Source organism: Thamnophis sirtalis, unplaced genomic scaffold (genome assembly GCF_051295495.1).
Source record: "Thamnophis sirtalis isolate CommonGarterSnake01/CBP01778 unplaced genomic scaffold, rThaSir2_p1.2 scaffold_2, whole genome shotgun sequence".
NCBI classification, from domain to species: domain Eukaryota; kingdom Metazoa; phylum Chordata; class Lepidosauria; order Squamata; family Natricidae; genus Thamnophis; species Thamnophis sirtalis.
In genome coordinates, this window is record NW_028261382.1 from 173,437,736 (window position 1) to 173,461,791 (window position 24,056).

General features: G+C 43.2%; 1 protein-coding gene across 5 annotated transcripts in view; it reads right to left on the reverse strand.

The window, feature by feature from the left end:
• FARS2 (phenylalanyl-tRNA synthetase 2, mitochondrial) overlaps positions 1–24,056 on the reverse strand; it is a 221,288-nt gene that overhangs the window by 164,769 nt on the left and 32,463 nt on the right. For 2 of the 5 annotated variants that reach the window (XM_087707511.1, XM_087707507.1), the window contains exons 2-3: positions 14,242–14,393; positions 3,772–4,404 (exon numbers count right to left, since the gene is read on the reverse strand). In XM_087707511.1, the coding sequence (XP_087563637.1) occupies positions 3,772–4,386 (615 nt within the window). In that variant the 5' untranslated portion in view covers positions 4,387–4,404; positions 14,242–14,393. Of the gene's footprint in view, positions 1–3,771; positions 4,405–11,558; positions 11,695–14,029; positions 14,176–14,241; positions 14,394–24,056 lie in introns of those variants that run through there. The other 3 variants (XM_087707509.1, XM_087707508.1, XM_087707510.1) reach the window with 3 other exon arrangements.

Consider the following 24,056-nt stretch of genomic DNA (forward strand, 5'->3'; position numbering starts at 1 on the left):
TAACACACTAACGACATGCTTGATCGTGATACCTCAAGATTCAAATAGGATATTTATTTATTTATTTATTAGACTTATATACCGCTTCATAGGGCTTTCAGCCCTCTCTAAGCGGTTTACAGAGTCAGCATATCGCCCCCACAGTCTGGGTCCTCATTTCACCCACCTCGGAAGGATGGAAGGCTGAGTCGACCTTGAGCCAGTGAGATTTGAACCGCTGAACTGCAGATCACAGTCAGCTAAAGTGGCCTGCAGTAGTGCACCCTAACGACTGCGCCACCTCGGCTCTTACCATATTATACCATATATAATACCATATTTTTCAGAGTATGACCCTTAAAAGAGCGTAGAAATATTGTTCCGTGTTATACACTGAATACAGCCATTTTTGGCCTCCTGAAGCCCTGCCCCCACATCCCATTTTTGTGAAAAATGGGCAGTTTTTCGCAAAAATGGAGGCACTTTTGCCTTCCCTCAGCGCCCAGCAGCACTCTGCAGGCTTCAGCAGGGTTAGGGTATGTTCTCACCCCCCCCCTGGTCCTACACCAAAGCATGCTGAGACAAAGATACCTCAAGGATTTATTAACACACAGACTAGACCTTGGGCTCAATCCAGCACATACTAACCTTGGCAGCAATCCAGCCTGCCAAGCTAGCCACGATAGCTTCTGCAGCGCTAGTAAATACGTTGATTCCTGCAACGAGCGTGTGGAAAGTCATTCCTTTTATAGTCTTGAGAGGAGCCTAATTACCACCAGCTGAGTTCAATTATCTCCTGTAACTGCAGAACTGTTCTTTACGCCTATTAGCTCTCCATTGCCGGGCATCCAGGATCAACTCCCTTGTCTCCTCCCCACTGCTCCAATGCATGACATCAGGATCACACTCCCTTGTCTCCTCCCCACAGGTCCAAGGCTCAGGCGCCTCCTGGTGGCCAACCAGCCTCTCTGCACCCTGCTCGGAGTCAGAACCCTGTCCAGGGTCCTCCACATCCTCCAAAGCTGACTCATAGGGCCCCTCGCTGTCGGAGTCCGGTGGCAGCTCCAACGGCTCCTGCTGGACCACAACAGGGTAAAGCAAAAATTCCCTTGTTTTTGCAAAAACGGGCATTTTTGTCTTACCCCAGCCCTGCTGAAGCCTGCAGAGTGCTGCTGGTTGCTGAGGGAAGGCAAAAACTTTTTTTTTCTTATTTACCTCTTCGAATCTCGGTGCACCTTATACACCGGTGCCTCTTATAGTCCAAAAATATGGTAGCTAATTTCCAAAAACTTCTGGATATGCATCAAACATTTACTTTTCAATTCTAACTTTAAGTCTCTATAGCTAACAAACCTTTCTGACTTTTAGGAATACGTCTCATACGAATTATACAATAAAAGATGGATAACCCATATCAACCATAGTTGATCAAATGCTTTAAGAAATCTAAATTAGGATATTAACTACCCTCCTTCATTATTTTTCATCCAGGAAGCTTTAGACACTGGTCAAACTTAGTTTTTTGTTCTGTTTTAAACCTTTGTAACATTTTACCAAGTAGACCACATCACTGTGTATTTCTTGTCTTTAGAAGAGGAAAAGTTACTCCACTTACTAGACAAATGTGTTCCAAACCTCCAAGAGAGAAAATGGAGGGTCTTTAATAAAATAAGAGTTGTACAGTTTAAAGGCTTTCAATAATTTCTGTAGCAAGTTAAATCCCTCCATTTACTTTTCAAAATCCAAACAGCAGAAATATAATTATAAACTATAGAGCCGAGGTGGCGCAGTGGTTAAATGCAGCACTCAGGCTACTTCAGCTGACTGCAGTTCTGCAGTTCAACTGTTCAAATCTCACCGGCTCAGGGTTGACTCAGCCTTCCATCCTTCCGAGGTGGGTAAAATGAGGACCCAGATTGTTGTTGGGGGCAATATGCTGACTCTGTAAACCGCTTAGAGTGGGCTGAAAGCCCTATGAAGCGCTATATAAGTCTAACTGCTATTGCTAAACTGTAAAATTGTGCAATCCTCTTAAAAAAAAAAAAAACGTATTTGCCCAGCAAAGTGCTTAACAAAATTGCCTCGGAATACATCAGATGTTAAAATACAGCAATAATAACTCAATCACTCTCAGGACAAAAGTCATCTAATGAATGAATTTGGAAATAAGACAAAATGAGAGACACTACGAACACTTACTTGGCATAAACTATTAGGACTATATGACCCAGGAGTACATGTTTCATGCAAATGTAGCTAATCAAGCCAAAATCACTGCATGATTCTATTAAAGAAATTAAAGAGGAAAAATATTTGTCCTCCAAGAAACAAATCATATTATAAGCACAACCAATGTAATTTTCTATGCAATGGTTTTGTCCCAAGACAGAAGCTGATTATCTGGGCAATCAGCCCCTTATATATATCAAATAGGTGGCGCAGTGGTTAGGGTGCAGTACTGCAGGCCTCTTCAGCTGACTGCTATCTGCAGTTCGGCGGTTCAAATCTCAACGGCTCAAGGTTGACTCAGCCTTCCATCCTTCCGAGGTGGGTGAAATGAGGACCCAGACTGTGGGGGCGATATGCTGACTCTGTAAACCGCTTAGAGAGGGCTGAAAGCCCTATGAAGCGGTATATAAGTCTAACTGCTATTGCTATTGTTAAATACATTCCATGTTTTACATTGCTAAGAAAGTTATTTCTCGTATAGCATTTGCATACAATATTAAAATATAAATGTAGTTCTAATTCTGGGGTAGAAGACTTTTAGCCTTCCAAGTGTTATTGACTCGTAGTTTCTCATCCTGGCTATCCTGGCCTAAATTTATAGGAGGTGCAGTTTAGAAACATCTAAGGATCACCAAGGGTCACCTACTCCTAACTTACACATACATTTTAAGTTTATAACCTGCATACAGTATTAAAATATAAAGGTGGTTCTAATTCTGTGGTAGAAGGTATGGTAAACATATAAAATCCATAGCCAAAACTGGGTATTAGTTGAGAGGGTAAAATCAATAGATCAGTGGTGGGTTGCAGGCGGTACGCCCCGGTACGGGCGTAACGGAGCTAGCCCAGAGCACCGGATACAGTTCCGGTACAGTGCTCCAGAGGGCCCACCAGCCCGCCTGAGCTCCTTACCGGTTTTTTAAGTCTTTTGAGCTTCCGTGCGTGGCGCATACAACGCCTGCGCTCCGCTCTGCTGAGCAGCTGAAGCGTCACAGAAGCTTGTGGAGGCGCTAAGATGCATACGCATGCTGCATGTGTGTGCACGCACGCTGCGTGCGTCCATGTGGATGCTGCCAGGCCCGTTCTAATCGTACCGACTGGAACGGGATCCGGAACCTACCACTGCAATAGATTGTAAAACTGGGTTCCACCACAAATGCGCGAACGACAAAAGCGCGCCTGACTAAACCGCGGTGACAAAACCGCGCCGACAAAACCGCGCTGACGAATGAGCGCTGAAGCGCGCTGTAACCCTAACCCTAAACCAAACCCTAAACCAAACCCTAAACCTAACCCTAAACCAAACCCTAAACCTAACCCTAAACCTAATCCTAAACCTAACCCTAAACCTAACCTTAACTTAAATCGCGCTTCCGTCGGCGCAGTTTTGTCGGCACGCTGTTGTCGGCGCGCTTTTGACATCGCAGTTTTAGCGCCGCGGTTTTGTCGGCGCGCTTTTGACGTTCGCGCATTTGTCGGGTCACGGTAAACCTGGGGAAAGCTTTTCTAGATAACATTTTAATTCAAGCTTATCTTAATGATCAGAGAAAAAATCAGACTTACTTCATGGCTGGAAAAGAGCCGTACTCCTTCCATTTGATGGAAGACTGGATAATGGGTGCTATCAACTTGATCACGACGATAAACATCTCCCACAACCAAAAATGCATCAAGTCCAGCATGTATCAAATCCCATTGGTGGGCAGATGTATGAGCTCTTAGCATGTGAGTATGATTTAAGTAGTAGTTATCCCCTTTCTTCCTGCTGGGATGGTCTTGTGGAATAAGGAGTCTATCAAAGTTTTGTTCTACCGTGACCACAGGAGACAAATCGTCATACACGGAAAACAGTGGGTTCCGGGAACGTACCAAGTACTGCTTGTAGAAGTGGTCCTTCACACGTTCCTTAATCAACCACAAAGGATGATGCCTTTGGTTGTGTAAGTTTTTCCCCACCTTGGAAATAATTTTCGTGGTGACATTACTGTAATTATCTGAGAGATAAGTATGGCCAAGAAGTTCCACTGCGTTTGCAGAAAGGGCTCTGGCAGCAAAATCGGACGATATATTTTTATAGCAGGCATGGCTAAAACTGGCAGGCCTTTTTATCTGAAGTCGCCATGGTAAAGCCACTTTGATGCAATGGATCGCTTGTATTACATTTCTGGATGTAGCCATTAGGGTGTCCTTCTTGTGCTGTTAATAGGAGAAAACCAAACAGACTAATTATTATTTCCAACAATATAAAAATGAAAATGAGTAGTAGCACTTAGACTTATATACTGTGTCAGCGTTCCAAGTATCATGTAGAATTAAATCAGAGTCCAAGGCAAAACGATCCTTAAAGTTTCAATTTAATAAAGCAGGCATCTTAGCACATCTGTGTAAATCCCAATTCTGGAAATGACATCAGAATCCCACCCAGTTAAAAGTTCATGATCTTGTCCCCACACCCACAAATCCATCACATGGTCCAATCTTCTTCTTCCACGCTGGCGTCTCCACCCAGCTGCTTCCGGTCAGGTGTAAAAGTGCGGAGACAAAAGATGACCTTGGCTTCTAGAAAAGAATGACAACAATACATTCCACAATCCTACTCCTGCCTATTCCCCCCTCCCATCAACTATACTCAAGAAACCGCATAATGAAATAAGAGAAAGTGTGGCAGGCCAAAATTCTAAAAGGAATATAATTGCAGGCCTGACATACAGCTAACCAGTGCTTTACAGCCCTCTCTAAGGGGTTTACAGAGTCAACACATTGCCCCCAACAATCTGGGTCCTCATTTTAGTGACCTCGGAAGGATGGAAGGCTGAGTCAACCTTGAGCTTGTCTGGGTTTAAAGAATCGAATTCCTGGCAACGTGAGCAGAGGTAACCTGCAATATTGCATTCTAACCACTGCACCACCATGGTTCTTGGAAAAAGTGTTTTCCATACGATAGCTAAGCTTTACTTCATTCAGTCCCAAAGAGAAGTTTATGAAATAGCTCCATTACAATTTGTACATTATTATAACACTATTCATGCTTTATAAATATATACAGAGAAAGGTATTTTTAGATATATACTAAGATCTACGTTCCTGCAAAGTTTTTTTCCATTCTTTGATGCCTCCTTGTCAAGTTTGCAAACATGTTTCTTCAAAAAATAAGACCCAGTCTTATTTCCTTTGGGCCGGCCCCAAAATAAGCATGATGGCTTATTTTCCGAGCCGAGGTGGTGCAGTGGTTAGGGTGCAGTACTGCAGGCCACTTCAGCTGACTGTTATCTGCAGTTCAGCGGTTCAAATCTCACCGGCTCAAGGTTGACTCAGCCTTCCATCCTTCCGAGGTGGGTGAAATGAGGACCCAGACTGTGGGGGCGATATGCTGACTCTGTAAACCGCTTAGAGAGGGCTAATAGGCGTAAAGAACAGTTACGCAGTTACAGGAGATAATTGAACTCAGCTGGTGGTAATTAGGCTCCTCTCAAGACTATAAAAGGAATGATTTTCCCCACACTCGTCGCAGGAGTCAACGTATTTACTAAGAGCTGGAGAAACTATCCTGGCTAGCTTGGCAGGCTCGATTGCTGCCAAGGTCTGGTCTGTGTGTTAATAAATCCTTGAAGTATCTTTGTCTCGGCGTGCTTTGGTGTATGAAGGGGGGGGTCAGAACAGACTACTAATATATATATTAGTAGTCCAGGTATACAAGATCAATATGTTATCAAAGCATGCCCGCCTGTTTTTGTCATTTGCTCAACCTCTATGTGGGGAAAGAATTTCCACTAGTATAATAAATGTTAAAAACAAAATAATAAACATATGATAAATATACTAAAACTGGGCAGTAACCAAGCTGCTTAGCAACTTGGGAACTATAGATTCTATTTAGCATAGGAAAGGTGTGTGGGTGTAACGCTATAAATATGGTAGTTAATGCTATATTAGATTGTCTAAATTAATATTCTACTAGCTGGTGTTCTCTAAATATGTTGGGTTGGAAATTCCCATCATCCCAGAACAACACTAGTATTGTTATTTAAGAAATCCAGAAGATGCAACATTGAGGTTTAAATACAGTCTGATTAAAATGAAATATAACTATGTGACAAATGATTTATGAATCGTGCACAGTCTTCTGAGACCTGCCAAATTTCTGAAAAATCTCAGCGTCATAAAAACTGACATTCTTAAGACACAATAAATTACATTATTTCTAGGAAAATACACTGGTTTGGTTCCCCAAAAGAGAGTCTTCCAAAAGAATTCGCATTCTTTAGGAGCCATGGTGGCCCAGTGGTTAGAATGCAGTATTGCAGTCTGACTCTGCCCACAGTCAGGAGTTTGATCCTGACTGGCTCAGGGTTGACTCAGCCTTCCATTCTTCCGAGGTTGATAAAGTGAGGAGCCAGATTGTTGGGGGCAATATGCTGACTCTGTAAACCGCTTAGAGAGGCTATAAAGGACTATGAAACATACATAAGTCTAAGTGCTATTGCTATTTACTAAGTTTGATGCTATATTCCTTAAAGAGCCGAGGTGGCGCAGTGGTTAGAGTGCAGTACTGCAGGCCACTTTAGCTGACTGTGATCTGCAGTTCGGCTGTTCAAATCTCACCGGCTCAAGGTTGACTCAGCCTTCCATCCTCCCAAGGTGGGTGAAATGAGGACCCGGATTGTTGTTGGGGGCGATATGCTGACTCTGTAAACCGCTTAGAGAGGCCTGAAAGGCCTATGAAGCGGTATATAAGTCTAACTGCTATTGCTATTGCTGTGTGTAAAAAAACCCCACTAACAGCTTTTCCTCTGTGTATTTGTTGAAACTTACATTAAAGCTATCCTAGTTGGAAGACATAAGATTACTACATCTTGTGGTATATTGTATTAAGAACTACATCTAGCAAGGAGAAAAAGGCAGAAGAATCAAATATAGCTTCTACTATAAATAAGGCTTGTATCTTCCCCTTGACAATTGTTAGGTTTCCTCTTAATAGTGTTTTTAGTTCTTGCAATAACTGCATTTATCAGAGAGCTGTATCCTTGAACACTATCTAAATACTTTCTATTTCGACTCTTGGGACAGGAGAAGAATGATACAACGTGGGAGAAAATATGTCTTTTTCTATCCCTTACATTTTGCTTCCTTTGGCAAAGCAGTATTTGTTCGGTTAGAAACACCATAAATCTTCTAAATTTATAATAGGGATGAATAAGTGTATTTTAAAATCTCATCCTCACCACGCCCAAAAAATAAATTTTGGTTTCTTAAATAGAAGGGGCCCTTGGTGTTCTCTGAGCTTTCTTGCAGATCTTTTATTACCCAAACTAGGTAACTGTTGTGGTCTAGTAGGAGCCGTTGGAGCTGCCACCAGACTCCAACAGCGAGGGGCCCTATGAGTCGGCTCTGGAGGATGTGGAGGACCCTGGACAGGGTTCCGACTCCGAGCAGGGCGCAGAGAGACCGGTTGGCCGCCAGGAGGCACCTGAGCCTTGGACTAGTGGGGAGGAGACAAGGGAGTGTGATCCTGACGTCATGCATTGGAGCAGTGGGGAGAAGACAAGGGAGTTGGTCCTGGATGCCCAGCAACGGAGGGTTAATAAGTGTAAAGAACAGTTACGCAGTTACAGGAGATAATTGAACTCAGCTGGTGGTAATTAGGCTCCTCTCAAGACTATAAAAGGAATGGCTTTCCACATGCTCGTCGCAGGAATCAACATATTCACTAGAGCTGGAGAACTCTCGTGGCTAGCTTGGCAGGCTGGATTGCTGCCAAGGTTAGTCTGTGCTGGATTGCTGCCAAGGCCTGGACTGTGCTGGATTGCTGCCAAGGTCTCGTTTGTGTGTTAATAAATCCTTGAAGTATCTTTGTCTCGGCGTGCTTTGGTGTAGGACGAGCGGGGTCAGAACAGGTAACATTGTGCTGATGATGTTATCTAGTTTGGGTAATGAAACATCTACAACAAAACAAGCAACTTCGGAGGGCATCAAGGACTCTCATGTCAACCCTGGGCTACACATATTCTCCCTTATTAGTTCTTAAATAGAAATTATATTCACTCTTAGAATTTATTTTCTTGGATGTGGGGATAACTTATATTAAAAAAAATTCCTCCTATCTTCCTTTCTACTTTTTTAAACCGACACTCCAGGCCCTCCATGTTGCATGTTTTCCTTCCTTTCCACCATTGCTTTATCTTATTTGGAAACAAGGCCAAGGAAGGCAAAACTTGCTTGATAGAAATGCGTTGCAACTGAAAAGCTGAGATAACAAGAGAAGGGAAGAAAACACGCTTCCTGCTTCCATATCAATTATGTAAAGGGACCAAAGTATGGGGACTAATGATGGTTCTGAGTGACAGATAATACTGATCAATCCTGACGAAATAGATGGATCACCTGTCCAAAAGGATTGTCTTCAACCTATTCCAGAATATCTCAAGTCCTCCTAATGGATCATCATCCGTATTATTATGAAATGGCCCTAGATCTAACTTTGTGCTGCCCCGATGCTTTCTGAAGAAGGGAATTATACAGTTTTCCTGGATCTAATTAACTTGGCCAGACCAGTGGTGGGATTCAAATAATTTAACAAATAATTAGGCTACTACCGTAACGCACTCTACATGGGGCTGCCCCTGAAGAGTGTTCGGGGACTACAATTGGTCCAGAATGCAACCGCGCGAGCGATACTGGGTGTACCTAGGTGCACCCACGTTACACCTATCCTCCGCGAGCTGCACTGGCTCCCCATTGGTCTCCGAACACGCTTCAAAGTGCTGGTTATTACCTTTAAAGCCCTACATGGCCTAGGACCTGGATACCTCCGTGACCGCCTCCTGCAACATACCTCCCAGCGCCCAATAAGATCGCACAGGGAGGGCCTCCTCTGAGTACCATCGACTGCGCAGTGCTGTCTGGTGGGTCCGCGGGGGAGAGCCTTCTCTGTAGCTGCCCCGGCCCTTTGGAATGATCTACCCCCTGAGATCCGGACCCTCCCCACTCTCTTGGCCTTCCGTAAGTCTGTTAAGACCTGGCTGTTCCGGCAGGCCTGGGGCTGTTGATCTAGACTGATCTTCAGCCCAATTAAGATAGAGTGTATATTGTGCCCTCCTTTAACTCATCTTTGTTTTGTATTTTAACTTTTTAAAATACTTTTAAATTGTTTTTATGTAAGCCGGGATTGGGCGGCATACAAATCTATTAAAATTGCAAATTGCAAAAAAATTGCAAATTAACAGCTGGTTCTCTGCCCTAATGACCAGCTGGGTAGGCGGGGCTCAGTGGTCATGTGACTGGGTGGCTATGGCTAACTCAACATCACTTATGTCGATGGGCGGTTCGTCTTAGCTGTTATAAGGTAAATACGGGTTAACCGGAGAGGCGGGGCAATAAAGATTAGGCTACAAACAACACCAGAATGTTTCCTTCCTGCCTTCCTTACAGGATTAGACCTGTAAAGTGGGGAAAAACCAAAATGAGATTTCTTCCAACAACCGGTTCCCTGAACTGCTTAGAAAGTTAACAACCGGTTCTCCCGAATAGGTGCGAACCGGCTGAATCCCACCATTGGGCCAGACAAATAGTATTTGGTCAGCTTAACCCACTGTGTGTCCCTACTTACAGTCAATTTCCAAACCAATAAATTAATGCTTGCTTTTAAAGCTCTATGCAATGGGAGATACGGTAAGTTAAAGAAATACCTATCCCCGTGTTAATTGTCTGCTCATTAAAATAATCTGCTTTTCTCTGTATGCCATGTGAAATTATTAATGACAAAAAAATAAGAGAGGCAATCTTCCCTTTGTATAGCTTATTTCTATTTATAGAATTTCTTTTGAGGGGGACAATCAGCTAACTGCTATTCTTTATTAATGCCAAAACTTTTCATTCTCCCAGGAGTTGAAAATGTCTTGTTTTTGTTTTTCACTCTTACGAGTCTGAACTTGTTTAAACTGATGGGTATTTTTAATTATCACATCATATTTTATTTTATTTTACTGGGGTTTTTTTTATAAACCAGCCTGACAACAATTTTTAAGGTTCTAGGTGCTTTTTGGTTTTTTTTGAAAAAAATATGAAAACTATTACTGCCTTAAGAAGTCAAACCAAATTTCTATTAAGAAAAAAAAATCTGTTTCTTTTTTAAAAAAATGAAGTTTAATACATTTAGACTTTAGATCAAAGACTCCTCAATTATTGGAAGGTGAGGTTAAAATATAGAGCTCCAGATGAGCTAAGTTATTAGCTATAGCTCTCAACATATAAGAAAGAATGTGGAGACTCTAGAAAGAGTACAGAGAACAGCAACAAAGAGGATTAGTGGACTGGAGGCTAAAACATATGAAGAACGGTTGCAGGAACTGGGTATGTCTAGTTAAATGAAAAGAAGGACTAGGGGAGACATGATAGCAGTGTTCCGATATCTCAGGGGCTGCCACAAAGAAGGAGTCAAGCTATTCTCCAAGGCACCTCAGGGTAGGAAAAGAAGCAATGGGGGGAAACTAATCAAGGAGAGAAGCAACTTAGAACGTAGGAGAAATTTCCTGACAGTTAGAACAATTAATCAGTGGAACAACTTGCCTCCAGAAGTTGTGAATGGTCCAACACTGGAGGTTTTTAAGAAGGTGTTGTATAAACATTTGTCTGAAGTGGTGTAAGGGTTCCTGCCTAAGCAGGGGGTTGGACTAGAAGACCTCCAAGGTCCCTTCCAATTCTGTTATTCTATTCTAAAACTCCCTAAAAATTATATAACCTTTTACAGCCCAGATGTGAAAGCCCGTCCTAAAAAAACAAGACATCCCAATTTTCAGATCAGAAATTATTTACTTATTGAAAGAGAAAAGGATGGTGATCCAAGCAAAATTCAATGAGAGCCTAATGGATGGAGCCAGGGAGGCAGTGGGATGGATCCACCAGAGAGGAATATTCCCAAAGGATTCAGTCGTGCTAGCACACAATTAATCAGGTTTCAATCAACTACGGTCTTATCTATCCGTGGATTCCGGTTCCACCACAAAACCGCGCTCGACTAAACCACGTCCGACTAAACCGCGTCGCTGACGTCATCAACAGGGCGACAACAGCGCGGAGACAGAAGCACGCTGTAAACCCTAAACCTAAAATTAACACCTAAACCTAAACCTAACCCCCCTAAACCTAATCCTAAACCTAACCATTAACCTAACCATTAACCTAACCCTAAACCTAACCCTAAACCTAACCCTTAACCTAACCCTAAACCTAATCCTAACCCTTAACCTAACCCTAACCCTAACTCTAAACCTAACCCTAACCCTAACCCTAACCCTTAACCTAACCCTAAACCTAACCCTAACCCTTAACCTAACCCTAAACCTAACCCTTACCTTAAGTTGAATTGGCTTGCTTTCAAAGCGCTATTTAAAGCGCCCTTCTTTCTCCGCGCTGGCTATTGTTGCCCTGTTGATGACGTCAGCGACGTGGTTTAATCGGGCGCAGTTTAGTCGAGCGCGGTTTTGACGGTGGATTCCGAGTAAAGACAGACCAGATCTTGCTCGATATCTAGAGTTTTGAAATCTTTATTTCCTCCTTAAAGGGACTGGAATCAGCACCCGTAATTCCCTTGTCCATTTCAAAACAGAAAAAAATAAGATCCATCAATCTGATAAATGTCCCATACTCACTAGTTTAAATAGCCCCGTCTTTGAGAATGATGGGCATTCCAACATCGTCTAGTTAAAACTTATTCCAATCACAAAGACACGTTGCCTAGTGTTTCATGACCTTAAGGAAAATCCCAGCTGCAACCGGTTCTTCGTAGACAAATGTAAACTTTGTGCAAGCGATGATTCAGATTTATAAAGTTATGTAAATGAGCCATAATGCTCCAAGCCATTAAAATTTAATATCTGAAAATGAGCAAATGATAATGCTTTGATATAAGGGACATTTATGAACCCAAATAACCACCTCTTTTTTCACGCGTTCAAGAAAATTAAGGAATTTCTTTTTTTTAATTTAAGCACAACACTGATTACATTATATGCCCATTACAGCTGCAGTTCAAGTAAGCCTCTTTCCAGTTTGTTTGGGGAAAATCTGCAAATCATCCAAGATATGCCAAAAATGATGTATTTACTTAATATCCCTCAGCACCAAATAGAATAACATGGCTGTGAAAAATTTGGGAGAGGAGTTGTCCATATGCTCAGTACTAACAGCCCCATAAGAATTTTTACACCACCAAGGTTACTAAGCGTACGTAAGTTATGCCTTGTTGCAATTTCTTCAGTCAGTCAAAACGGCATGCTAGCACACTGTCAGACTTACCCACGTAACACCCATCCTCCGCGAGCTGCACTGGCTGCCTGTTGATCTCCGGGTGCGATTCAAGGTGCTACTTATCACCTACAAAGCCCTTCATGGTACTGGACCTGGGTACTTGAGAGACCGCCTACTGCCAATTACCTCCACTAGACCGATACGATCGCATAGATTAGGCCTCCTCCGAATTCCATCATCCAGCCAGTGTAGACTGGCAACTACCCGGAGGAGAGCCTTCTCGGTGGCTGCTCCGACCCTCTGGAATGGACTCCCCATGGAGATTCGGACCCTTACCACCCTCCAGTCCTTCCGCGCTGCCCTAAAGATCTGGCTGTCCCAGCTGGCCTGGGGTTAAGATTCCAACCCCACTTGAATTGTGTGACTGTTGTGTTCTTAATAATCATGTATTGTCTTTATGTTAGAAATTGTTTGTCCTTCCCCCCCCCCCCCACTTTTTTGAACTGTGAGCCGCCCTGAGTCCCCCCAGGGAAAAGGGCGGCATACAAATAAAGGGAAAATGAAAATGAAAAATGAAAAATAATATATTGCTGGCTTTGAAAATGCAGTAATTTATTCAGGTCAAAGCCATTGACAGTATAAAGTATGCTATAAACGTTAAAAAAGGAAATCAGTGATCGTTAACTTTGTTCTGCTTTAAATGTTTCTAAAAAGAAATAGGTTTCCTTTTTCATGTCTCATAATTTATTGTTACGACTTTCCTTGAAAATCCCTATGAATTGTAGAATACGAAAAATATTCTGAGTTTTCTCAACACCTGAGCTTCTTCAGTTGCCACAGTTCAATAGCAGGGGGTTCTTTAATTCTGAACAACTTAAAAGGGTCTCTTAGTTAAGGGACAGAGTGGCTCAGTGGCTAAGATGCTCATTTCATTTCATTTCATTTATTGAATTTCTATGCCGCCCAATCCCGGAGGACTCCAGGCGGCTTACAGAAATGAACAAAGAATTAAAAAGAATTATTAAAAACAATGGGACACAACAAAGTTAAAAAGGAACACCACAGACACCCAATCAGACAGGGCTGGACCTCCATCAAGGGGTCAACAGCCCCAAGCCTGCCGGAAAAGCCAGGTTTTAATGGCTTTGCGAAAGGCCATGAGAGTGGGTAGGGCCCGGATCTCTGGGGGCAGCTCATTCCATAGGGCCGGAGCGGCAACAGAGAAGGCCCTACTCCTAGGCGTCGCCAGCTGGCATTGCCCCACTGAAGGTACCCGGAGAAGGCCCATCCTGTGCGATCTTATTGGTCTGAGGGAGCTATGTGGCAGAAGACGGTCCCGGAGGTACCCAGGTCCTAGGCCATGTAGGGCTTTAAAGGTAATGACTAGCACCTTGAATCGTGCTCGGAGACCAATGGCGCAGCCAGATGCTGAGCTTGTCGATCAGAAAGGTCGGCAGTTCGGCGGTTCGAATCCCTAGCGCCATGTAACGGAGTGAGCTCCCGTTACTTGTCCCAGCTTCTGCCAACCTAGCAGTTCGAAAGCATGTAAAAATGCAAGTAGAAAAACAGGAAACACCTTTGGTGGGACGATAACAGCGTTCCGTGCGCCTTCGGAGTTTAGTCATGCCGGCCACATGACCATGGAGACGTCTTCGGATAGTACTGGCTTCTTCGGCTTTGAAACAGAGATGAGCACCGCCCCCTAGAGTCGGGAACAACTAGCATATATGTGTGAGGGGAACCTTTATCTTTACCTAGTTAATAGGATTTAGTTACTAGAATGCTCACCTAGTGATATAAAAGACTTAGTTTTGCTTCTGCTCTCTTGGATTCAAATCCCATTGAACTCTGGGTCAAATTGCCTTCGTACACTTGTTATTTTTTCAGAGATCTGCAAAGTGACCTTGGCCAGATTGTTTTTTTCAGCATCAGGTTCTCACCTGCAAAATAAAAAAAACAACGCTTTGAGTTATATTGATGCATTTTATGCGGCACCACATCTGAATTTTTTTAAGGAATTTTGCAGGATGCTGCAGCTAAACTCCTAACTGGGATCACACAACATGAGGTTTGAGGTTTTATTCAACTTGTATGCCGCCCTATTCCCGAAGGGACTCAGGGCGGCTAACAAAACCGGAAGGGGAAGGGAACAATACAAAAGGAAGAACAAAGACAGACAACTATATAGAACCAGTTTAAAAGGTCTCAACAAACACACCAATTCAAGTGGGGATGGGACTCAACAGCCTCAGGCCTGCCAGAACAGCCAGGTCTTAATGGCTTTACGGAAAGCCTGAAGGGTAGGGAGGGTCCGAATCTCCACGGGGAGATCATTCCAGAGGGCCGGAGCAGCCACAGAGAAGGCCCTCCTCCGGGTGGTCGACAATCGGCATTGGCCGGCAGATGGAATCCGGAGGAGGCCTAGTCTGTGGGATCTAATAGGTCTTTGGGAGGTAATTGGCAGGAGGCGGTCTCTCAAGTACCCAGGTCCAATACCATGTAGGGCTTTAAAAGTGGCGACTAGCACTCCTTTATTAGGAGGGCCAGCACACCAGCAAAAGTCTCTCTCTCACACAGCAGGTTAACAAGTCTGTTCGGCATGGAGATGAATCGTTGTCTTCCACACCTATTAATCTCCACCCCTGCCTTTTATTCCTAGAGCAAGGGTGGGACTTCGCTAGCAGCAGCGCATCCTCCATCCCAAGGATTGGCCCACTGCTCTCCTCTGCCTTCTGCACATCCGCGCATCAGGCACTGGACCCCGCTGTTCCTCCTCTTCCTCATCAGCCACCTACAGACCCGGGGGCTGTTGACTCTCCATCTGAGGGCTGATGGGCAGCCCACACTCCGCCTCTGTCTCTATCGCTGACAGCTCCATTCCCGCTTCCCCCTCCGAGCTCGCCAGGTTGCCTTGATGCTGACCAGTGGTGGGTTTCAAAAATTGTTCGAACCTACTCTGTGGGTGTGGCCTCCTTTGTGGGAGTGGCTTGCCGCCCATGTGACCGGATGGGAGTGGCTTGCCGCCCATGTGACCGGATATGAAGATGCCGACGACACTTGTCAGAACCACCTTAAATTACCTCACACACAGCACTGGCGTGCATAAGAATAGGATGTAAACTTGTTTTTTAAAAAGGCATCTTTGGTTTGCGTTAAAACAACTTCAACACACGCAATGTTCCGATTGCACCACAAACGCAGTAGTCATCCTTACCTTTCACAGAGGCACTGAGTTTTATGAATACGAGCATGATAGTGTAGAATAATCATATCCAAGGACCAGTGGTGGGTTTCAAAAAAGTTTGTAACCTCTTCTGTAGGTGTGGCCTGCTTTCCGGGTCCACTGGTGGAACCTCTTCTAACCGGTTCGGTAGATTTGAGGAACCGGTTCTACCGAATAGGTGCGAACTGGTAGGAACCCACCTTTGATGCTGACCCTGATTCCTACACCGCCTCCTCATCTCATTTGGCTGCTGGAGGGGCTGGCGGCTGACAGGCCACAACACCTAGGTATTATATACAGCTAGTAAAGTAATGCAGGGACTATTTTCCTTATGAACTTGCCCAAGATTTTGAACAAGATTCTTCTCCTGATCTTATTAGCAATACCATCACATTTTATGAAATGTGAGAGAATGCCTTGTCAATTAAGATCTTTCCAAACTTCCTTCTATTGGTAGGCAAAGCTGTTCTCGAGCAAATATGCTGTTATAAAATGCGTTACATTAATTTGTATAATTACAATTCTGACTCATTTTTATATTTAGCCACCTTAAACACGTTTGAAGGAATGTAAAAGAAAAAAAAAAACAGAACTTACTATGCTCATAGGAAACACGCATATCTTGCATAGCTAAGTAGCACCGTGCCATAAAAATATCTATAAAAAGGATAAGTATTCCTGAAGCCACCCAGATGTTTTCAATTTCAATTTCCATCAACTCTAGCTAGCCTGGCCAAGGGCAGAAAATTGTGAAGATGAGTTCAAAAAAAACAATAGGTTGTCTACTTGTTTTATAAAATTATCATTATCCTCATCATCAGTCATCCAGAATTCTTTTTGGAGTCCAGTTAAATCAAAATTCAACTCTGAATAAATACATGTGGACAGCCAGAAAAATTCTAGTCCAATTCTCACTTCAGGCACAACTTGGTTAACTGGAGACAGCATCCTGTTTGGATTCTAAGCCACCCCTTATTTCTATAATTCTAGAAATCATATCAATGGCATCAAGCTAGGAAAGGCTACTGAGAAAATGTATGCAAAATATTAAGACCACGTACAATATCAAAATAGGAAAAAAAAACCAGAAATGTAGATACTGCCCTCAACTATTTTGTAGATTGTAACAACCCAGAATTGGGACTGGTAACTATGTCATTAAGCAAAGCAGTCACTAAGTGGGAAATCACATGCCTGTGACTGTGTGTTCCGGCTGGAGAGAGACAAGACCACTGAGTTACACCTTCAGTTTGTTTTCTGCCTCCTGACTCACTTCTCGGCCTTTTGACTAAGACAGGGGTGGGTTTCTCGCCCCGTTCCAACCGGTTCGGTTGGAACGGGCCGGCGGCGTCCTCCTGCATTGACTAAATTCCTCATTGTCATATAGAGCAAAGTTGTGTTTATTCTAAAATAAATTACATTAAAACTAGGTTATAGTTTGGAGGAGAGAATCAGAGTAAGGAAGAAAGAAAAAGCCATGATTGCTGAGCCATTTAAAGACTCGTGGGGTGTGTAAAGAAGAATTGGTTTTTTTCTTCATTGAGAGAAGTTGACTCTCTTAACAAGCTTGCAGTCTTCCCCGGGGATGGAGAAGAGGACAACAGCTGAATCAATTTATTAGTTTCTGTTAGTTCAGACCAAAGAAATGTTGACAAAGGAAATGGGTAATTAGACTGTAGAGACAGATTGGACACACTGCTAGTCAATGCAATATCCTGGGCATATTTATTAGATGTATTCAAAGACACCTGGAAATCCCCGTGAACCAACAAGTGTTTAGCAGAATTATTAGTGTTAAGAAGCTGGGCTATAAACTATGATCAATGATTAAATGACTTCTCTTTAAACTTTTAATTGTAAATGAGAGCCTGGAAGTTTATACACTGCGCAAAGACAGTAAACACATTTTAATTCTGACTGAAGCTTAACAAGAGGGATTTCTATATTTCACTTCTATTGGAGGATATGGACGCAGTGGCACAGAGGTTCAACGACCCTGGAAGTGCCAGCCAGAAACCGTTCTGTACTCCGGCTGTTCGAACTCAGCTCTGAGAAATGAAGTAAGCTCCCGTCACTTGATCCTTAGCTCCAAGCAGTGCTCTACATGGGGCTGCCCTTGAAGAGCATCCGGCGACTTCAGCTAGTCCAGAATGCGGCCGCGCGAGTGATCGTGGGTGCACCTCGGTTCACCCACATAACACCTATCCTCCGCGAGCTGCGCTGGCTACCTGTTGATCTCCGTGTGCGCTTCAAGGTGCTTCTTACCACCTATAAAGCCCTTCATGGTAGTGGATCTGGGTACTTGAGAGACCGCCTCCTGCCAATTACCTCCTCGAGACCGATTAGATCTCATAGATTAGGCCTCCTCCGAGTGCCATCTGCCAGCCAGTGCCGGCTGGCCACTACGCGGAGGAGAGCCTTTTCAGTAGCAGCTCCGACCCTCTGGAACGATCTCCCCGTGGAAATTCGTACCCTCACCACCCTTCAGACCTTCCGCGCAGCCCTCAAGAGCTGGCTATCCCGCCAGGCCTGGGGGTAAAGATTTGATTCGCCCCCACCCGAATGCTGAATGAATGTTGTTTATTTTTTTAATAATGTGCTATGTTATATGTTACTGTTTGTATCCCCTCCCTATAAGTTGTTAGCCGCCCTGAGTCCCCTTAGGGAAAAGGGCGGCCTATAAATAAACTTATTCCTATTCCTAAAATCATGTAATATTGTGAGTAGGTAAAGGAGTATCACTTCGGTGGGAAAAAAACCTAGAGGCATTATGCAAAGAGTGGAGACTAGGGATTTCTGTAGACAATCTATCCTTTACCTGACTGTTTCCCACTGCTGGCATGATTCCATTGTTTTCATTATAGTAGAAGATCAAACAGCTTCCTCTCTGGTAATCCCTTCCTCTCCAATCAATCTCCGACCTGATCAGATGCGACGCAAAATGAGGAACCCGAAAGAGCCAGCAAACCAAGTACCACTAGTTAATTGGTATAAAGCTAGTTCGTCCCCCCCACGGTGCACCAAGGATAGATGTGCAAGAGCTGAGCAGAATGAATTACCAATCTAAGCTGGCAGAAGCTGGGACAAGTAACGGGAGCTCATTCCGTTACGCGGGGCTAGGGATTCGAACCGCTGAACTGCCAACCTTCTGATTGACAAGCTCAGAGTCTTAGCCACTGCGTCCCTGGTATTATCTCATTTTTCAGGAGTTTAAAAAAGGCCTAGGTAACACTTCTTGCATATTTTCACTAAAGGCATCTTCTTTATTTTCTACCTGAAAAAGAAAGAAAAGACCACTTTTGCTATGGAAGAATGGTTTAAACTAGATGCTACTAATTTTGTGGGTGCCACCCTCCACCACGCCATAAGTCCACATCTATTATCTGCAATTATTATAAATGGCTGGAAGTGGCGGGTTCACATCTGTGACTTCACGTCTCTATCTTAACACAATGCCAAGCACAATACAACGGATACATCCCTGCTATCATTCAACTGAAGCTTCTCGTTAATTGCTGTTCATGCCAAATCTGGATCTCTTAACCCGAGGAGGCGGTGACTAGAGAAAACAGTGGCTTAAAGGATAATCACAAAGGATCTGAGTGCTTTTAGTCTGGCTATGTTTGCTGGATGCTATTAGAAGCCTGACAGCCAATAAATCTTAGAGTATGTTCAAACAATAGAAATAATTGTGGCGTTAAGTGTATTATATCTAATTAAAATACTGAAACTGGTAAAGCTCCATGCTTTTTAAAAAGTTGTCACCTTCACGTGAGCCAGATTAGCCTAAGACAAATAGTTAACAAAAATCAAGATTGGGATCGACTCGTGACCCGTCAAAAGGGCGAACGACAAAACCGCGCCCGACTAAACCGCGTCGCTGACGTCATCAACGCGGCGACAACAGCCAGCGCGGAGAAAGAAGGGCGCTTTGAATAGCGCGTTGAAAGAAAGCCGATTCAATTTAAGGTAAGGGTTAGGTTTAGGGTTAGCTTTAGGGTTAGGTTAAGGGATAGGGTTAGGTTTAGGGTTAGGTTAAGGGTTAGGGTTAGGTTTAGGGTTAGGGTTAGGGTTAGGGTTAGGTTAAGGGTTAGGGTTAGGGTTAGGTTAAGGGTTAGGTTTAGGGTTAGGTTAAGGGTTAGATTTAGGGTTTGGTTTAGGATTAGGTTTAGGGTTAGGTTTAGGGTTAGAGGGTTAGGTTTAGGGTTAGAGGGTTAGGTTTAGGGTTAGGGTTTACAGCGTGCTTCTGTCTCCGCGCTGTTGTCGCCCTGTTGATGACGTCAGCGACGCGATTTAGCCAGGCGCGGTTTTGTCGTTCGCCCTTTTCTCAGTGAACCGGATCAACTTTACATTCTGCCATTAACTTATTCACTTCTTAGATCTAACTATGCACTTTTTAAATTCTGTGCTTAGAAAATGAGGCACTAGTTTAACATTCTGCTGCTGGACTAGTAAAAAAGAATGATGGGAAAACAACATGCAGATATCCAATCTTGCATTAATCCTGAGAATGCTCTTACCTAATATTTTACAAAAATATAATTACTGAATAATTATTTGCATGATTTTCTAATCTAGAAGTAAGCAAGCTTTTTTGCTAATGGGCACATTTAGTATGTAGAGAGTATGCCAGAAAAACTGGAAATCATTAGAGGATTTGCCTGCTCATAAAATGTTTGTCCTCTTGGAGACATCTAACTGCAAAATAGTGAAATTGCTCCTTAACACTCCCACAGTAATGTTTCTACCACTTTTTTCCCCCCTTTTGGGCACACTTCCAAATAAAGCGCTGCATAGCACTATCAAGTCGATGAGAAGTGCAAAAGCATTAAATATATATACAAGTGTTTTAAATCTCACTTTCCCTGTGTTCCTTATATATGCGTCTATGGATAAAGAACAGTGGTGAGATTCAAATAATTTAACAACCGGTTCTCTGCCCTAATGACCATCTGGGTAGGTGGGGCTCGGTGGTCATGTGATTGGGTGGGTGTGGCCAGCTCAAGGTCACTCAGGTCGATGGGCGCTTCACCTTAGCTGTTACACTGTAGTAAGGGTTAACCAGAGAGGCAGTTTCTGTAAGCAGGCTAGAAACATCACCAGAATGTTTCCTTCCTGCCTTCCTTACAGGATTAGCCCTGTAAAGTGGAAAGAAACAAAAGGAGATTTCTTCCAACAATCGGTTCTCTGAACTACTTAGAAAGTTACCAACCGGTTCTCCTGAATAGGTGCGAACTGGCTGAATCCCACCACTGGTAAAGAGCTATAAAAAAGTAAAAATCAGATGGAACAGGGACCCTCGGAAATACCAAGAAATTATCCGTGATAATTCAGTAGCATTTAGTACATTAATGGTGATAAATGATATTTACAGTGCTTTCAAAGGAATGCTAATCTGGCTTATCGCTATCATGGCAAACTGATCAACTGCTACTAGACAAGACTTATGGGAAGAAACTGAATTACTGAAATGCCACAATAAATCTACACATAAGACAATAAATAAATAAAAATTTTACTGCCAAGGGCCATGCCAAGAAATACCTGCTCTTTAATTTTCGGAGCTGCAAAATAATAATGCCAAAGAACCGGTGGGATCCACAAAATAGACAAATTTAATAGAAAACGAAGGAGCTAAAGGGCTCTAGGTCTTTAAATTCAAACAGATAAGCATTGTCACACAACACCTCGAACTTAACTACTGATATGAAACACAAAAGGGTCTGGGTAGTGGATGTAACTGTATTTGCCGACAGAGGAATGAATAGAAGAGAAAGAAATGGGGGGGGGGGAAATCACAAAATAAAGAAACCTTTGAACAGAAGTAGAACAGCTATGGCAAAAGAAAGCAAAGACAGAACCAAATACCAAGTGCCTTGGGTGCAATCTCAAAACATCTGGAGCACCATTTGAACACCATCAGCCTTGATAAAATCACCATCGGTTAATTGTATACGGCAGCTTTACTTGGAACAGTTTAAATTTTGTGTTGTTCATCTACTAAACAACAATGTTTGTCCCAAGTCTTTGAGAAGGACTTAATAGATGGGTAAAAATACCAAATTCATCTGGTCCAGACATCTGGCTGACTATACGACCAACAACAACACAACAACAGTAATAATATCCATTCTCACATATTTAATGTCTGTAAAATTCTGCACTAATTTTAACGCAAGTTATATAGATATCTGTTCCATATAGCAGTCAACATCCTGGAGAAGACCCGGCTAAGGCCAAGGTAGGCGTCAAACATGTCATAAGTCTCGAGTTCCTTCATCCCTACATGAGATCTAAGTGCAGCCCACCTTTAATGCGATTGACTCTTATGCCATATGTTCTATATAGCAGTCGACATGTAGGAGATGACCAAGCTAAGCCCAAAGGAAGTCAAATATGTCATCAGTCTTGAGTCCCTTCGTGACCACGTGAGATTTACCATAAATCCAGCCCACATTGAATTCCACTGACTCTTATCAACCGCCAACTTATTTTGACTGTTAGTAGTTCAGATTCTTGTAAAGAACTTTAGCATACAATATATATGTGTGTGTGTGTGTGTGTGTGTGTGTGTGTGTGTGTGTGTGTGTGTGTGTATATATATATATATATATATATATATATATATATATATATATATATATATATATATATATATATATATATATATATATATATAAGATAAGGAGAAGAACCCTGTGGCATATATACATATATATATATGTGTGTGTGTGTGTGTGTGTGTGTGTGTGTGTGTGTGTCCATGTGTGTGTATATACGCTGATAAATAAATAAAGGGAGACTAGTATAGATCTATTTCAAGCTATTTAGCTCTCATCAGCTAGCCATACCCTTACTGGGATTGGAACCTGTGCTGTATTGCATCTTAGGCAGATGTGTTAACCATTAAGCCACAGAGTTCCTCTCCTTATCAGCTAAGCCAGGGAGAAAGGTATATATTTAAAGTCACAACCCCTGGTATGCCCAAATATGGGAGGAAGTTCACTGCTTCCATTCTCTGTCCATCGGCTCGTCATGAACTAAAATAAAAGATCTGCCAAGTTGTTCATCAAGCACAGAAAAGTCCGATATACAGAATTCCTGCAACAGAAGGAAAAATTATGAGAAACTGCTCATTTTAGTGGTTTTAAGATTGGCATGGGTGGCCCTCCACTCCCACAGAAAGGTCAGCCTTTGAAAAATATTTTGTTATGCTAACTGACAACTGTTGAAGCGTCTGGGAATAGAATCTGAATATTCAAGAAACTGGAATTTACTTAAAATATTCCAGATGCTTGGCAATTTGCAAGCACCTTTACTGCAAGGCTTTACCTTTTAAGGTAAACTTACCCAGGAGTAAGCCCCATTTAACGCAGTAGCATTTCCGAGAAGACAATGCATACATTTGGTATTAATTATATGCAATGTATTGTTAATCATATTACTTGAATTATCAAAGCTGGTTTTCCATTTTCTTAAACACGAAACATAAGGCTGTCTTTCCTATTTTTAGTTTCAAAACAAGTATGCAGGAAGCATCTAAACAACTGCTCTCCATAACTTGTAAGCAGCAGCACCCCGATTTAGAAATTTAATTCTAAACAAACTGAACACCACCTACTGGATGTGCCAACAACTTGTCACGCAAAACACTAAGTGGAAAGTCAACCCTGAATCACACTGAAATGAATGTTCTCCCCCACCAGAATCTTCTTGAGGATGTCAGGCAGACAGTACATGTGAAGAAAGGAGAAGAAAGGGAACATAGCATCACAAGCAAATTTGTTCTTGTAGTGCCTTTCCCAAAAGCAAATATATTTCTCTACAGGAATAGTGCTCTATGAGGCTCTGGAAGATCCCCGGGGCCACGGAGACGCCAAATTGGAGGCGGCGACAACGGAAAGCCCCACGATGGGTGACGATGGTCTGGGCGGCCGCCACATCGTCATCCACCGGGAGCTGCTGGTAGGCCTGCGCCATATCCAGTTTGGCAAAGGTGCAGCCCCGCCCCAAGGAATGGAGCAGGTGCTGCACCACAGGGACTGGATAGGGGTTTGCCTGGAGGCCGAGGTTGATTGTTGACTTGTAGTCGGCGCAGATCCTGATGGACCCGTCGGCCTTGACAGGGACCACAATTGGGGTCTCCCATCGGGAGTGGTCGACGGGCTCCAGGACGCCCTGCGCCAACAACTTATCCAACTCAGCATCAACCTTAGGCCTCAAGGCAAAAGGCACCCTGCGAGCTTTCAGCCGAGGTGGCGCAGTGGTTAAGTGCAGCACTGCAGGCTACTTCAGCTGACTGCAGTTCTGCAGTTCGGCTGTTCAAATCTCACCGGCTCAGGGTTGACTCAGCCTTCCATCCTTCCGAGGTGGATAAAAT